Source organism: Chelon labrosus (assembly GCF_963514085.1).
Source record: "Chelon labrosus genome assembly, chromosome: 11".
NCBI lineage: Eukaryota > Metazoa > Chordata > Actinopteri > Mugiliformes > Mugilidae > Chelon > Chelon labrosus.
This window is the reverse complement of record NC_140344.1, coordinates 9347666-9363539: the sequence shown is the minus strand read 5'-3', so window position 1 is coordinate 9363539 and position 15874 is coordinate 9347666. Positions and strand designations below refer to the sequence as shown.

The window sequence follows — 15874 nt, the reverse complement described above, 5'->3', positions numbered from 1 at the left end:
TTCCAACTGCTCCCCTTGCTGCATTCGATTAAAGCCCACAATTCACCATTATCAAAAAAACTGGATTTGACTTGAACATGTGTTATTTCTATTTCACTTTTAATAGAAAACTGTTCATCCAACACATAACCATAAAATACTGCAAAACGTCAGACTTTATCATGCAACCGTCGTCAAATTACACCCAGTCGTATGCAGGCTTGGGCTGTTACCATTTCATGACTTGCCCTGACCTAGAACGCCATCTACAGTAGCGGCTTGGACAATGCCCTACCTCGGAAAAAAATTACATTCAGTTTGGACCTGATTTGCGGCGCTGAATAATGGCCCTTAAGATTAGAGATAAGAAAAGCCGTAAAGTAAAATGATACAAAACTAAAAAGTGTGCTTATTCCTTCTGATTGGGTGTGTGTTTAACATTCTTAAAAAAGATGTGTCATGTCATTTGCATTTAGGGAGGGGCAGACTCAGGTTTGAGTTCATGACAATGAAGCAATGTAGTAGAATAGAATAAAACTGAACAACCGACCAGACAAAGCTTCTGAAAGCCCCAGACTCGCAGGAGAATCACCTGAATATACAGTATATGGCAAAACATTAGGTACACCTGTGATCATAAATGCATTATAATAATAAGTCTTGCACAAAATCCCTCTTCATCACTGTTATAATGTTCAGTTTATACTGAAACATCATCCGAAAGGTGGCGATTCAACTGGACGATCATTTTGGAGGATGTAGTTGTGGTGCTTTTAAACTAGATTGGATTAAACACTTTAAGTGTTTCTGTTATTTAGCCTAGCCCACTGACTAAAATGGGGTTGTCAAAATAATAGAAACGTGTCAGCACAATACAGTTCAATAATACTGCAAACCACAGCCTCCAAAATGACAACACAGCTGAATCAAAAGGTCTCTCAGTTGTTTTAAACTAATAACCTTAATGAAGAGAACATTTAGTGCAGGACTATAGTCATATTAGAAGGTATTTGTCCATCACAAAGCTTTACTATCGACATCTTGCATGCATCACGCAATCTTTTGTTTTCTTCTCAAGATTGTGCAGTTAACATAACACATCTTTTTTTAAGAGTGTAGGAACGTGTGTAACCCTATTGAACTCTTTTATTCTAGTAGGGGATTATAAGGTACTTTGGGCTCATCCTGGGTAACAAACACCAACAGTTTAGCCAGGTATGTGGAGACTGTGCCATAGCGAAGCAGCCTCAGCTCCAGTGACAGCGCAAAGTCCTGTGGCTTGTTGAGGAGCCTGGCCACGGACATCACGCCACCAGTGGCCACCTGCTCCGCCTTGAAGTAGCCGCCCTCGTTGCCCGCAGTGATTGCGATCTGGATGTCATCGCCAGACACGATGTGGGAGGGGCCCATGCGGAAGATGTTGGTGAAGACAGGGATGTTGGTGGGGAAGGTGAGGTAGTAGTAGGTTATTCTCATGGGCATGGTCAGGCACTCGACAGACTCATTGCAAAGCAAGCGTTCGCATCGACTGCAAAAAGAGAAGAGTGGGGGCAGGGGCAGGGCAGGAGAGGACAGGACGAGACAGAACAAAACAGGCGGAGGGAGAAAGAGAAAGAGAGACCATGGTGTAAATTTCATTTTGCCGTGCATGGCATGCAGGAACGTCACTTTCAGCAGCCTAATGCCAGTTACGGTGCTCTTCTGTGGGTTCATGCAAGACGCTCTGTCGCCTCTGCCTCAAACAAGGGTGGGGATACGCAGTCTCAACTGAATTTGTGCCAAAAATAAAACTGAAAAAAATATGCACTTGCATTTCATCACTCTAAAACAACGGAACATGCTACAGCCAAGTCTACTCTGAAGTCATTCCAGCATACTGGACATGCAGGGCCTTGATCCGTACATGAATATATGAATAAGAGTTGGTTTATAACGCCCAGTGTAGTTGAACTCGAACCCTGCTTTCTGAGTGTTTCTGTTCATGGAGCTTTCTGATAACCTTTTATATGCCTTTTAATACACAAACCACCTGTCCGATGTTGTGTCTGTCCACGAGCATGTCCCCTGTTCAAAGGTGTGTCGCAGAGAATCAGTTCTGATACTCACGTCTGTCCGACACGTCTGTAGTTGTTTGGGCAGTCAAAAGACAGGCATCGGAATCCTCCCTGTATGTTGAAGCAGGTCTGATTCTCTGAGCACGTGTGTGTTCCTGTTACACATTCATCAATATCTGGGAGACGACAAGTGGATAAAGTGCTGTCAGAACATCCACAAAGCGCACATCTGTATGCAAAAAACACGGGTGACAAGACAGTAAGGACAGCTCACCCTGGCAGCTGCGCCCATTTATCGCCAAAGTGTAGCCATTGACGGGACAGGAACAGTGGAAGCTCCCTGGGGTGTTGTGACAGCGATAGGAGCAAATATGACCTCCAGTGGGCAGGGCACACTCATCTATATCTGGAAAGGGATAAAGACGAGCCAAACCAAAGAGTCAGTATATATTATATATTTTATTTACAACCCATTTAACAATAGGCTACCTGCTAAAATGCAAGTCAGTCATGTACTCCTCCAAGCACCTGTTTAAACGGTTCCATTTTACCTTCACAGGTCATTCCATCTATGTCACTGAGCTGATATCCACGCCGACAGTAGCACTGGTAGGAGCCATAGACGTTGGCACACTCTTGGCTACATGGGCTGCTCTCACACTCATTCAGATCTGCACGGAGAAAAGATACATTGATACATTAGTGATTACATTATTTTTCTTTTTCCTAAGATAGTAAAACTCAAAGGGCCGCAAAAGGAAGCACAATAGAAAACACCACAGGACTTGACGATATAAATCAATGTGTGCCTTTCTGTTGTTTAAGAGCAGATAAGCATGCAGAAGCAGTGTACCCAAGGACGAGCCACACTATATCTTGACTCTAGTACCATAGAGTCAACGTTAAGCACAATACATACTGTGTACCGTGTCAGTTCTCTTGATCATTTTCTTACCGTCACAATTCCTGCCATCAGCCGCTAGCTTGAAGCCTGTGGTGCAGCTGCACTTGTAGGAACCCAGGGTGTTCTCACACTTGTGAGCACACAGGCGGCCAGGATAGTGCCGGCATTCATTAATATCTGAAGGCCAAAAAAAATTCCACAGTGAGATGCTGAAATTATGACCCTGACACATGCCCCGAGCGGCATCAGAAGATTCATGCATGCGACACGTGAGTGTGCCGAGGACACGCTTGCGTTTGGCCGAGCTGTCACAGCCACTTACCTTCGCAAACCCGATTGACGCTATTGAAGGTGTAGCCGGGTTCGCACTCACAGCGGTAGGAGCCCAATATGTTGATGCAACTGTGACCTTCGCAGACTTTTTCAGGGCCTTTACACTCATCAATATCTGTGGAGAGATACAGAAGGAACCCCCCTGGCATCAGTCTGTGGTTGGTGAGTAAGTTGCTTTGTGCGCAGGTGAGATGAGCTTTACACACGTACCAATGCAGCGTGTGCCTTCTTCGTTGAGGTGGTACCCTCGGCCACAGTTAACAGAGTTCCTCTGACAGATGTAGGAGCCAGCTGTGTTGATGCAGATCTGCCCTCTGTTGCATGGACCTGTCTGGCTTACACATTCATTGATATCTGAAAACATAGACACAGGTGAAATTATTAAAACTATTGCTCTGGTTATCCTTACACAACATAATTTAATAAGTGATGAGCTTGACTCCACATTTTAAATACTTCTTATTATGGTTTAAATGTACTGTAACTATCCATCCTTTCCCAATTTTTTTTTCTCAGTAAATAAGAACAACATTGCACACTTTTCCTTCCATCTGGTTTGAACAATGTCCAGTAGGCGGCACTGGAGACACAATCTCAGGAATCCACATGAACACAGATGTGTTCAAAATAAATAAATATTGATAAGGATCACTTTTGGGTTGGAAATAAGAGAAATATGAAGGTGTATTCCACCATTGTTTTCAGTCTGTTTGCTACTAAGTGAGCTGAGAAAACGACCCATACCACATTCATTTGCAGTATGACCACTATTGGTGATGGTGGCTCGGTGAGAATCACATTCTTTGATTTCTCCAGTGCCTTCAACACCATCCAGCCTGCGTCAGTGGGAGAGAAGCTGTGGCTGATGAGTGTCGGTGCGCACACCATCTCCTGGATCACTGACTACCTGACAGACAGGCCACGGTTCGTCCGTTTGGGTCGTGTCCTGTCTGATGTGGTGGTGGGTCGCTTTCTCCATTCCTGTTCACCTTATACACCACTGACTTTCACTTCAACTCAGAGTCACATCACAGAAGCTTTCTGATGACTCAGCCGTTGTGAGGCATAGAAGAGGCAAAGGTATAGAACATAGAGGGCTGGTGGACAGATTTGTGGAGTGGGAGGGAAGAAATCACCTGCTGCTGCTCAGCGTGGACGAGGCGATGGTGACTGATTTCAGGAGGAAGGGATGTGGAGGTGGTGGAGGAGTACAAGTGACAGTCGAAAACTTTAAGATTTCTCCACACTGTAAATCTTATTCTTACCAATGCACATTCCGAGGGCATCCTGGATAAATCCAGCTGCACACTTAACCTTGGGGAGACAGCGGAAGGAACCCTGGGTGTTTTGGCACTCGAACTCTGGGCCGCAGTTATGGGTGTCAGTCTCACACTCTTCAATGTCTGGATGGAGATATCGCAGCAGAATCGCCATTGAGCACACAGCGAGTACGTGCAAAAACATGACACCCTTTTTCATAATGTCTCACTAAAAGAGTCTGATGAAAAGTGACCTTTGCAGTTGTTGTTGTCAGTGAGTTCATAGCCGGTCCCACAGCTGACCTCCCTCTGGCAACGGAACGAGCCCTCTGTGTTGATGCAACGCTCCCCAGCCCGACAGTTGCTGGCGCCCAGCAAACACTCATTGATATCTGAAACAGGAGAGGAGACAAAACGCATCTAACCTCTCCACCTATGGCCCATGTGTCTTTCACATCTCACTGCCACCTGGTTGAGACTCCTTGTATGTCAAATTGTGTGAGTTTGTGAATGATTTGTGTAGAGTCTTGACACTGAAATATTATCTTTCAAATTAGGAGATGAAAAATGTGTGCAAATTTGACTTGCCATCACATCTCTTTCCATCTGGATTGAGTTTGTAGCCTTTCAAACAGCCGCAAGTGTCATTCCCCGCGCAGTGATGAGCACATTTCCCTAAGACGCAACACAAACATATTAATAACCAATGAGTTAACAAAAAACAAAAAACATTATTTGCATCTAATATAGCACATTTGTTTGCTTATTATATTTCACCTTTGCACAGGTCACTTGACGCTGAATCATCTCCATTTTCCTTCGTGTCATCCTGGTTTGGTACTGTGTGATGGAGAAAAGAACAGCATGCTTATATATGTCTTACCAAATACTATAGCATTATGTTTGGAAAAAAATCCAATAGAGCCGTTTCTGTTCTGTACTTGAACTTGGCCTGATTTTATTTGGATATGGTCCAAGTCGCGGCAATGATGGCATTAATCCACCAGGGGGCAGTGTGGCCGTATGTTTGATACCAGAACATCTGATTTCTCTAAATCATTAAGTTTATTTTCTATATTCTCGTGCGGTTATGCAGCGGTTTCTTACCGTATTCTGCTTCTTATATTATTATTTTTGAGCTCTGATACAAACACACTTGAGCAGAAATGGTAACCCACTGTATAATCATATATTCTTCTACTCACATTCCCCTGTCGGTGCTTTCTGGTTGTCTGAGGCCTGTTCTGTGCAACAGGAAACTGACGCTGCCCTGCACTGGGAGGTCAGGTACGGGCTGAATTCACAGGGTAAGCCCTGCTCCTGGGTTGCCTTCCCCAGAAGGCAACAGTCGCAGCAAGTCTACAGAAAACAGTAGGAATGTCAGTAAAGACTTCACAAAGAACAAAGGTGATGTTAAAATACATTAGGTAAATGAGACAGCCTTAAAGACTCCAGGCAAACAGAAAGGTCTTAAACAACCCTGATGCAGCCAACAAGATGAAGAGGACACTCCAACCAACTGGCTTCAGACAGACAGAAGGACAGATAGGACCAGAAAGGCAGCAAGTAAGTAAGAAAAAGAGACAGACAGAAAAATGATGAGAGGACATCATCCCCTCTGGCTGATGTGTGCTCAATCAATCATTATGACAAGTAATGTCAGCTGAGGAGGAGACAGGTGCAGAGTGTGGGGGGATGGGCACCTGAACCCTGACAGTGTGCGTAGTGTATGTGTGCAGTGATGGCAAAGACTTCCCAAAAAAGATAGCAAATCTAACAACTGTGCACCAGTAGTGGTTAACTGCTATCCTATGCATGTGTTTGCTTTGTAAATGCTTGTGGGGCATTGGCTCTCTGTCCCAGAAAACTCTGAGGTTTTAAGAAACTTCACGATTAGTAGAGGCTGGATAAAATATACTGCTTCAGTCCGCAAAACATGCACCCACAAACACAAAGCTATCCTATCCTGGACACAGTTCAGAGAAAACAACTGTCACATATCCAAAGCTTACCCTGACAAGCTTGTTTTTTTTTTCTCCTCTCTCAGGCTTTCTGAAAATATCTGGGGTTATGTTTTATATGTGAACAGCCTACTCAGTCCATACTTACCGAGTCAACATCTGTTTTATCTTAATAAACAACGCACTGTGCAGCTGCCAATAAAAAGGACAATAAAACAAAATGGACCCCGTTTTCTGCATCATTCATAGAGCGCGTTGAACGAACCCGCTCATCCTCTTCCATCTCGACCAGAGAAGGAAAATTACATATAAAACATCATTTTCACCGTCATATTCATTTGTCATCCTTATAAATGTGCCCAGTTTTAGTTCAGTCCATAAATCATCTGCCCGTTGCCCTTTACCCTGAGTAAACATATTCTCCAAGCAAACCCAGAGTTACAGAACACTGTCATTCATCAAAAATACATTTCTTTCTTCCTCCATGCCAAATAATCAATTCCATAACAGAGTTACACATGTCTTGCAATGAGTCTTGCTAGGTTTGCTTCCTACGTATAGCCAGCTTTAACTCTAATATCTGTGCACGTGTATCAATCTATCTATCTATCTATCTATCTATCTATCTATCTATCTATCTATCTATCTATCTATCTCTCTGTTGGAACTAGGTGCAACCACCAACTTATTCAGTTTTTGTCAGCCTCGTTTCACAGATACTTCTTCCAGTCAGTTTGTCTGGGAGTGGTTTGAGAGTCTGTGGGAATTGGAGGTGCTTGGTGGTGTGGCCTTTGTGACCTTAAATACAGTTATTACCGATATTATTAAGATATGAATGTGCTTAAAGTTCAATGCATAAAATTCCTTGGTGTAACTGAAGAACAACCAACAATATTTACTGTAACATAGGGGTATGTCATTTGAAATGATGAGACCACAGTGAATCACGTAGTTCCGCTCAGCTCTGCAGAGCTCCTTTCCCCCTAGTCCTTGGTTTTTCACACTGCAGCTTAACTATTTTGGTTCACTGTCTCAAAAAACAGCGTCCACCCACCACTGAACTACTGACTGGCAAAGTTAGTGACAAGCTGCTGAACTTAGCATTCAGCACATTTCTCACAGTAGTTATATTAGGGCTGTTTCTGCTGCTGGTAGCAGGAACTTCCTGACGTCTGAGCTAGTTGTTGTATGACAAAGCTTCAGAAAGTCACTGCACCCCATCAAATAACAGCATGTTAATTGCTGACAAATCACAAATTGTTTAACTTTAGGACTGCTTCTTTGTTAACTCAGAGAAGTCCAGTTGTCTTCGTTTTAGACTTGTTTTAGACATCAATATGTAATGCACATGAATGGTCATACACAAATAGAGTGGTGGACACCATGCAATCTTATTTCAGAAGAAAATATACACTGTAGTCAGTGGTTATTTGTGATCCAAATGACGATGTTACAATTACGCTTGCGTTGTTCACCGTACCTGGGCACCACCTGCATGCAGCTGTTAAAGTAAAGACAAGCCGTCTCACTGAAAATGAACCCTACCCATTTATCAAACATTCATCTCCATGATGTGTTGATGCGTGGCGTGTTGTGGAAATAAAAGGGACAAAAAGGGTTTGGTTGTGAAAATGTGGAAAGGCTTAAAAGTGCTTGGCCTTGAGCCTGTGGAAGATTCTGGAAGTCAGGGCTGAATTTATAAGCTATCTGACAGAAGCAATCTTCATTCCTCCCTGGAGTGGCATGCCTCATCCTGCTCATGGCACACACACAATAACCCACAGATAGAGACACACAGCATCGCTCTCATCAATCATTTGCCTCCAAACTGGCTGTCCAGCAGAGTGACGTACGGAGTGGTTTCATTCTCGGTCACTCAATAAAGTATTCATGCCCAAACAGAGGCAGATGTATGTGCACATGCAGGTACAAACACACCTTTGCAGTCTTGGTATCGCAGGTGTTGCTGAATAAGGTATCGCAGGCTCCTTGGCTTCTGGCCATGTTGACACCAGTGGCGCACATGTTTTGCTCCAGCACTCCTATGCAGCACTGCTCCTGCATTATCCTGTTAGCAAGAAAGAACACAGGTGGTGAATTTATTCTCAGCTCTATCAATAATCTCCTTGCGGCAAAGAAAGTCTGCTTTAAAGTGCAGCCCATTAAAATCAGCCCCAGGCTAGGCTGACAGGGATCTCATGTCACACTAAAAAATGTGTGGATGAGTGGGTTGAGTAAGTCCTAAGTGGGTTCAGAGGAGGGCACAAGATGTTTATTGTGTTTTCAGATGCTGACATCCCTGGCCTTAAACTGGGTTGAGCGTCGCTCCTTGGGGCCGTCGGTCTGTTGCTTTAGACCCCAGTTAAACCAACATTTTTGCTCCAAAGCTCAACATTCGTCCACCTCCACATCTCCTTACTCACTGTGGGATTGTGGCTTTACGATGGGATGACTTTTAGAATAAAATAATGAAAACAAACCACTCCCTTAGAAAAATACTGCTACAATTTGCAGAGAATACTTGAACCACCATCTGGTGACTAACAGTTACCAGTACATGCAGCTTCCTTACAGTCAGTGACATCAGGGCAGTATGATGCTGCCATTTCTTCAGAAATCAGTGACGACATGTTACAGATGGGGTTTTATTCGCATGCTTTTGGTACAGGACGTATTGCAGGTGACTTTCATGTCTGAGCTCTGGAGAGCAAATGTGTGCATATCCTCACAGGGTCATTAAAATACTTTTACTTTCCTACACTGGCCATTTTAAGGACCAGTGTAGGATTTGTTCCTTGCAGATTGCAACCAACTGAACACCACTTTCTTTCACGTGTGTGTGCAAAAAGGTCTCCCTACGTACTGGACATTCATATGTCACAAGCAGTGTTTAGAAAGGAACACAGCCCTTCACATGAGAGCTTTATCGAAACTTAATGTTTCATTTCAGATCAGATTTCCTTGTACCGTCCAGCTCCCGCTGTGTAATATAGGAGTCCAATCAGTTAAGTGAGGGTGACTGTTTGTGTCTGGTCTGGATCACTGTCTCCCTGTAGTTTTACAACGCTGAAAGCATTAAAAGTCCCCCACCCCCACCTCCACCACCACCTCTCCTCTCTCATTTCCAACAAACCTCTTTATCAACTCTTACCAGAAATCCCTTTCCACATAAACCACTGCAGATCTCAAATTCACGTCAAGGCGCACACCTCCTCTGCAGAACCTTTTAAGGGCACAGTCGTCTCGTGCTCCTGTTTTTCTTTTCTCTTCTCTCTCCTCTTTTTCTGCTGTGTAATTTTTTTTTTTCTTTGGTGTCTGAAGTAATCGTTCAGATTTCCTGTTATTGCCTCTCTCCATCCTCCCTCTATGTCGCATTTCACCTCTGAGGTATTTCCTGGGTTTTGAAACAGCCCCTCTTCTGACCCCCCCCCCCCATCCACTCTGCCGTTTTCCAACCCTCTCAAATACACCCTGCTCCCCCACAAATCCCTGCCCTTTTCCTCTCTTCCCCTCACACTATAATTTAGACAAATTTGGGATCACTTAGGGTGGCTATGGCAAATGTGTTTGCCATGAGCGTTCACGGCAGCAGATCTCTTTTGGGCCCCGGACCTGTGGCAGCACACCTTCTAGGGTTACCAGCAGACCTGTTATTATCCCATCACTATTAGTGTTTCCTGCGCTCACGTGAAGTGAATAATGTGTCTAGAGATTTATGGGAGTAAGGTAAAGCAATCTCATATTAAGGGCCTGCAGACATTTCCCCCATACACGGTGCAGGCCAAGTCCCTGAGGGGCAATACTCCATGAGCTACTGTGGTGCAGATAGAAATTGTAAGATATTATCAAGGGGTATTTAACAGGGTGTAAATCTGCCTCAGGTGAGTACTTCAACCAGCCATCTTAAACCTAATAGAATCACTGAGAGCAAAGTAGCGCATGGCACCTGCTTACCTGCATGTGGTTGACTCAGAAATGAGAGGGAGGGATGCACAGTCTTCATTAACCCCGGCATGTTTCATCCCATCATTACAGCAATCCTCCGTGGAGATCTGCTTTGCCTCTGCAAACATCAAAAACATCCCAAATGCCTGCACACGTTCACTGACGCACTAGTTCAAAGTATATCAAATGGCACAGTCGTGAGCGTTGTTTCATGACATTAAGCGTTATCAGTTTTCTTTTGGCAAAAATGCAACGTGCTGATTGACACACTGTTTTTTCTAGCAAGTAATGAGGATCAGCGTTGTGTATTTAACGCAAACAAAGGAGCATCTTGCGGTTGTCCTCAAAGGATCAAATAATCCCCGAAAGATGGAAAGATAAAGTTCAAACACTGTCAGATAATTTGAACAGCCCTCTGGGATTTTATTTATTTGCCAAAGGCAATGAATGATCGATGTGTTGTTGCAGACACAGGAGGGGCTTTTTGACTGGAGCGCGACCAAATGGTGATCTGGCTGTTTGTTCACGGGGATCAGAAAGTGTGGAATGCCTCGACTCTGTAAACAATCAGCCGTCGCAATCACATCAAGTACATTCATTCGCCTGTGGTTTGTGTGATCTGCCAAACGTGAAATAGCTTTGGCAGGACGACTCTTCAGTCTTTTTTTTTTTTTTTTTTTGCCAAACTCGGATCGGTACAGCCAAACTGTTATTAAAAAGTCGTCCCCTGAGAGAAAAAAAGGGGAGAAAACAAACTCACTGAGATATAAATTTTGCTGACCCACTGCAACAGAATGTGAGCTGTTGCCGGTTGTGTGACTAAAATGCTTGAATCCAGTGAGTTATTGGGAATAGCGATTGTGAAATACACAGAACAAATCTGTCTGTTTGATGCACGGTGTCTGCTGTGACAACGTCTAGCAGGAGAGAGCAAATTCAGAAAATAACTTAGATTGTGCAGGGAGGACAAGTGTCTGGAATAGCAGTCCTCAGTTTCACAGATTTGCTGCTTTCTCCCAGGGGTGCAGGAGGAATTTTATTACAAGCATTAAATCAAAATGGTCGAGCCGAGGCAAAAGCAGGAATAGTCATTATTATAAGCTGTGTCTGTGTTGATAAGCTTTGTATCAACACAGGCCCCGTTCAGACCTTGCATTAACAAACGTCCTGACTGACATCTTGACGTCCTGAGTAATGGGCTGTTTATGCTTCTGCGTGAATTTGACGCTGTAGCTACGGCGACAGCCCAGACCCTACACAGAACCTACGCAGGCCCTACACAGACCCTAATGCCGTAGCCTGATGTGCTCCTCCCCAGAAATTTCACTACGGCTACGCAAGAGCTCTGGCTGGTCAACTTGGTAGTAGCCTAGTTCCGCTTTAGTATTTCCAGCTGCTTCTCCATCTCCGCAATTTTCGAATTGATTGTTTTGGATCAATAAAGGCAAAACACATCAAGGAAAGGTTAACTGAGGAGGTTTGGGGATACAAACATTAGCATGACTCGTCTTTGGCGAAATTTCGACAGAAGTTTCAGTCGCCGTTGTTGAAAGTGAAGCAGGAAGCCGAGAGGCAAAAAAGACACAGCGCCGATTGGCATTTGGGTGGGGCGTTTTTACAGAGCGAGCCAGGCTGACAAGCGCACAAGCACAAATGGCTCACACCGGCGAAGGCTCCGCACGTACGCCATCTAGTCCCGCAGTGGCACGAACCGCACTTAAGGCCCCGTTCAGACCTTGCATCAACATGTGTCCTGATTATTTCAAATGATCAGCTGTAAGTGCAGGTGTGAACGCTCCCAGGACGTGTTTGAGACCACACCACGCTTAGAGGTGGTCTGGATGTGATACACACAATGCGTCCTAGATACAGTGCTCTTGTGTAATGTTTTGATAAATGGTCTTCTACTTATACAGAAGACTGCGTTCTACATATTGGTACCGAAGGCACTTTACAGTCACAATGACACATTTGTTCACACATACATTCACACACTTCTGGGGTTCAGCGTCTTGCTTAAGGACACTTCCGCACGTAGGACTGAACCGTTTAGTCTCTGGTTTTATGGACAGCCCACGCTACCTACTGAGCCCTGTTTTGAATGTGCTGCAAAGAAACACTTTATTTCTTAGTACGGCTTACAGGTTTCTATAACGCCCTAAGAACAAAATTGACGTTGCAGAAAACCAAAACACTGATCATTGCTACAACATGAAGGATGATAAACCTGGCAAATTGGAGTGAATATGGACAGAGGATTTATTACTAGACAGCCACATTAGCTGACTCACTTCTGGAAGTTTGGCACATCCCAGTATCCTCTAGCCAACAAAGCTTGTAGCAGCTGGATGAAATGAGATGGCATTTTAAAAGCTCTTCACATGGGCCTATCAAGTAGGCGCTCTCAAACTTTCTCGCACTCTCTCTATCCCTCTGTCTTTGAATGTCAGAGTAACGGCACAGTGTTACAATGAAAGTACACACACTGCAGGCTATCAGTGCATCATATTAAAGTGTTAATGGCCAAAAGTCAAATACATTTATAGAGCAATTCCCACAACTCCTAATATGTTATCCAAGTTTTTAAATGTTTTGACCACTTCCAGTAAATGACAGCTTCTTGCCAAAAGACGAAAGTGAAAGTGGAAAAGTCATATGAGGATTACCGTTCCAGATTCCACAAAATCCTAAATACTCTCCAGTAGCACAACCAACACATTTTAAATGAAACAGCATGATCTGTTCTGGAGATTTCTCCCCACTGCAGCTCTCTGCTGATAACTGCCTCAAACCCACTAGGCATCACAGAGTCATTCCAAGGCCGCCTCCGTCTGCTGCTTTGCAAACCCTAAATTGAAAGAGCAGAAGTGCTTTAAGACTGTGTGGCTTCTTGTGCTTTATCAAGAGAAGCAAGCCAGGCGTGCTCTGGTTTAGATACAGTCTGCCGTGGTTCTCTGCCTGTGTGATGCATTGTCTGTCTGTATGGAGGTGGCTGATTTCCATTTTGGATGACGTTGCTGGTTGTGAGGGCCGTTCCGTCTTGGCAGAGCAGCGCACGGCTTGCCTGCGTCTAGACGCCTCGTGTAAACAAGGCTTAATGAGCCCGCTGGTGGAGCTCCGTCCAGACAGAGTAGCTCGCCCGGGCCAGACATCACAACAGAAGTGAGCATCTATTTCAGAGGCGGCGCTCCAGGATTTTATTTGAAAGTTTCTGTCAGTCTCAGTGATATGAAATGGCTGTTACAGAACAGCTAGAGGTTATTAACCAACTCTATCTATCTGATACAATGCACAGAGCTGGTAGTAACTGTTGGAGCTGATATCTACCTGAATTTTACTGTCAACCTGACCTATGACACAACCCCCGACAACGCAGAAGGCGATTAAGAGAAAAGCACCCCCGCAGACCGTGAAAATTGGCCCCTGCATGACCGGGAGCATTTGGACATGGCTCATCCTACGCCTCGGTGACCCTGCTGTGGGCTTTCAGGTATAAATCACGGCCCGTCTGTCTAGACCATCCTGTCCTGGTGAGACGCCGGTCGTTCTGACACAGCATCACAGCATACCAAGACACTTGGCCTTTGACTCGCGGGGCACAAAGTACAGAAACAGCGGGCAGCGAGAAGTCTCGATTCACAACACACACAGCAGCTGCACCTTAACACTGCTCGTGTGATCTGACATCTCTTTTTATCACTTTTTCTGGATTCACTTCAGAAAGTGAATCTAGAGAATGATCAGGTTGTATCTGAACATGCACTATAAATGACTTCTTCACCCATCATCTAACACATTGTGTCACTGCCTACTGAAAAAAACTACAAATAAATCAAATCACTGTACTCCTAAAAGAGTCATGTGAGGTTTTTACATTTATATGATGGAATGATGGGACTTTTTTGAAGCCTTCTCTTCTTTGTGAGCACTTTGAATTACCCAGCTATGTAAATAAACTCAGCTTTTGATCACATGCCCCAACTAGTCTCAATGCATCACTTCCCCTCCACTAACTCTTTGTCTATTTTCTGTTTGATTCCTACTGTACATACTTGAACAAATTCATGTTATCATCATGCATACATAAAATTCAGCCGGACCAGTATCCTCATATAATATCAGTGGCCAACTCTTTGACTTGGCACGTCTTTACTCAGAAATCGATCCACACCTTCTCACACAAAGGTGACTTACCTTGCCCGTGGAGAACTCCGAGCAGAGAGCAGAGCAGCAGTGCAAACAGACCCATTGAACGAGGAGAGGCTACAAAACTGTGGAGAAAAAAGGTGTTTCGGAGCGAGCTGGACTCCCCGATGACGGTCGTTGCGCAGGACGTGTGGACAAACGGCAGTGCTCCTTTAAAAAAGAAAGACTTGAGTCCGCGGAAAAGAAGTGGATGTGATGGAGAGTCGCAGTTGCAGCGTGACTGGAGGAATGAGCGTCTAATTATGGCACCGTGAGGGGCGGGCTGGGGCCACAGACACACACTGACTTATTGCTAATCAAAAAACGCTTCTTTTCCCCTTCCTATAAACTTCAGATTAAACTCCGAGCAGTGAAATAATTAACTATATGTTTCAATTAAAATATAATTTGCACAACTGATCTATTTGAATTCCCAAACTGGCGCTCATTAGTGAATTAATACTGTGGATTACTATATTTTGACAGGAATGTTTATATAAAAGACTTAAATTAGGTCATAGGAGTGATGCATTTATGTGTGTTGGAAAGTAGAAGACTTGAAATACTGCCTTGGGAGATGTGGGCTGTCGTGTATATATTTTTGTTGTTGCCTACATTAGAACTTTCAAGTGTGTTCGGGCTACTGTCCCGTGAAGTATGCACGCACACATGGAAATTGTCTTCCCATCAATAGCTTTTTCACTCAGTGACTAATGATTGCAGCGATTGCTCAACATCTGGAGCTGGTTTGGGGGTATTTTAAAAATGTGTTGTGGCTTTGTCCAGACTGTAACCCTCGAAACCTTTTGGATATCTCCACTCAAAGGAAATAGGAAAAAATACATATATTTTCACTACCACTGTCTGCAAACTGGAGCAGTTATTCAGCGCTGCATTTAATGGACATCAGTGCAGGATCCTCCCTGTGTCTGCACAGTGGCATCACAGGTCTCTGCAGAAGTACTACAAAAGCCTTTTTTTTCCCCCATTAAAGTTGATGAATTTAAGCTTTTGTAACTGTGCCACAGATGTGGGCTCACCGTCAGCCAAAATGATCATGAACTGTGTGAGAAGGGGCTCGGTATAAACAACCCACAGGCGCGCACACACACACATAAGTCTACCAGAGTTGGCAAGGCGTGCGGCAATAATTGCTAGACTGCATTATAAACATTTTGTACCAACTAAGGCCCTCTGCAAATTCAATCAGTCTACTGACTCTGGGCATGGTGACAGAGAGAGGTTAAATGATCT

At 44.2% G+C, this 15874-nt stretch overlaps 1 protein-coding gene across 1 annotated transcript; it reads right to left on the bottom strand.

The window, feature by feature from the left end:
- Positions 1 to 77: 77 nt before the first annotated feature.
- fbln1 (fibulin 1) lies at positions 78 to 14866 on the bottom strand. The gene is made up of 15 exons (XM_084554886.1): positions 14630 to 14866; positions 10445 to 10553; positions 8429 to 8558; positions 5735 to 5888; positions 5307 to 5369; positions 5118 to 5204; positions 4784 to 4921; positions 4536 to 4673; positions 3481 to 3624; positions 3260 to 3385; positions 2989 to 3114; positions 2585 to 2704; positions 2308 to 2439; positions 2086 to 2209; positions 78 to 1507 (listed from the first exon to the last, which is right to left on the bottom strand). The coding sequence occupies exons 1-15, from the start codon at positions 14682 to 14684 to the stop codon at positions 1126 to 1128; spliced, it is 2028 nt and encodes a 675-aa protein (XP_084411012.1). The 5' UTR covers positions 14685 to 14866; the 3' UTR covers positions 78 to 1125.
- Between the last annotated feature and the right edge of the window lie 1008 nt (positions 14867 to 15874).

Excerpts from the sequence above, each read along its gene's own strand:
- fbln1 (XM_084554886.1), bottom strand. The coding sequence starts at position 14,684 with ATGGGTCTGTTTGCACTGCTGCTCTGCTCTCTGCTCGGAGTTCTCCAC. Across the intron at positions 5,889-8,428 it reads GCGATACCAAGACTGCAAAG|ACTTGCTGCGACTGTTGCCT; the intron begins GTGTGTTTGTAC and ends TGTTTTCTGTAG. Across the intron at positions 2,705-2,988 it reads TGATGGCAGGAATTGTGACG|ATCTGAATGAGTGTGAGAGC; the intron begins GTAAGAAAATGA and ends TTCTCCGTGCAG.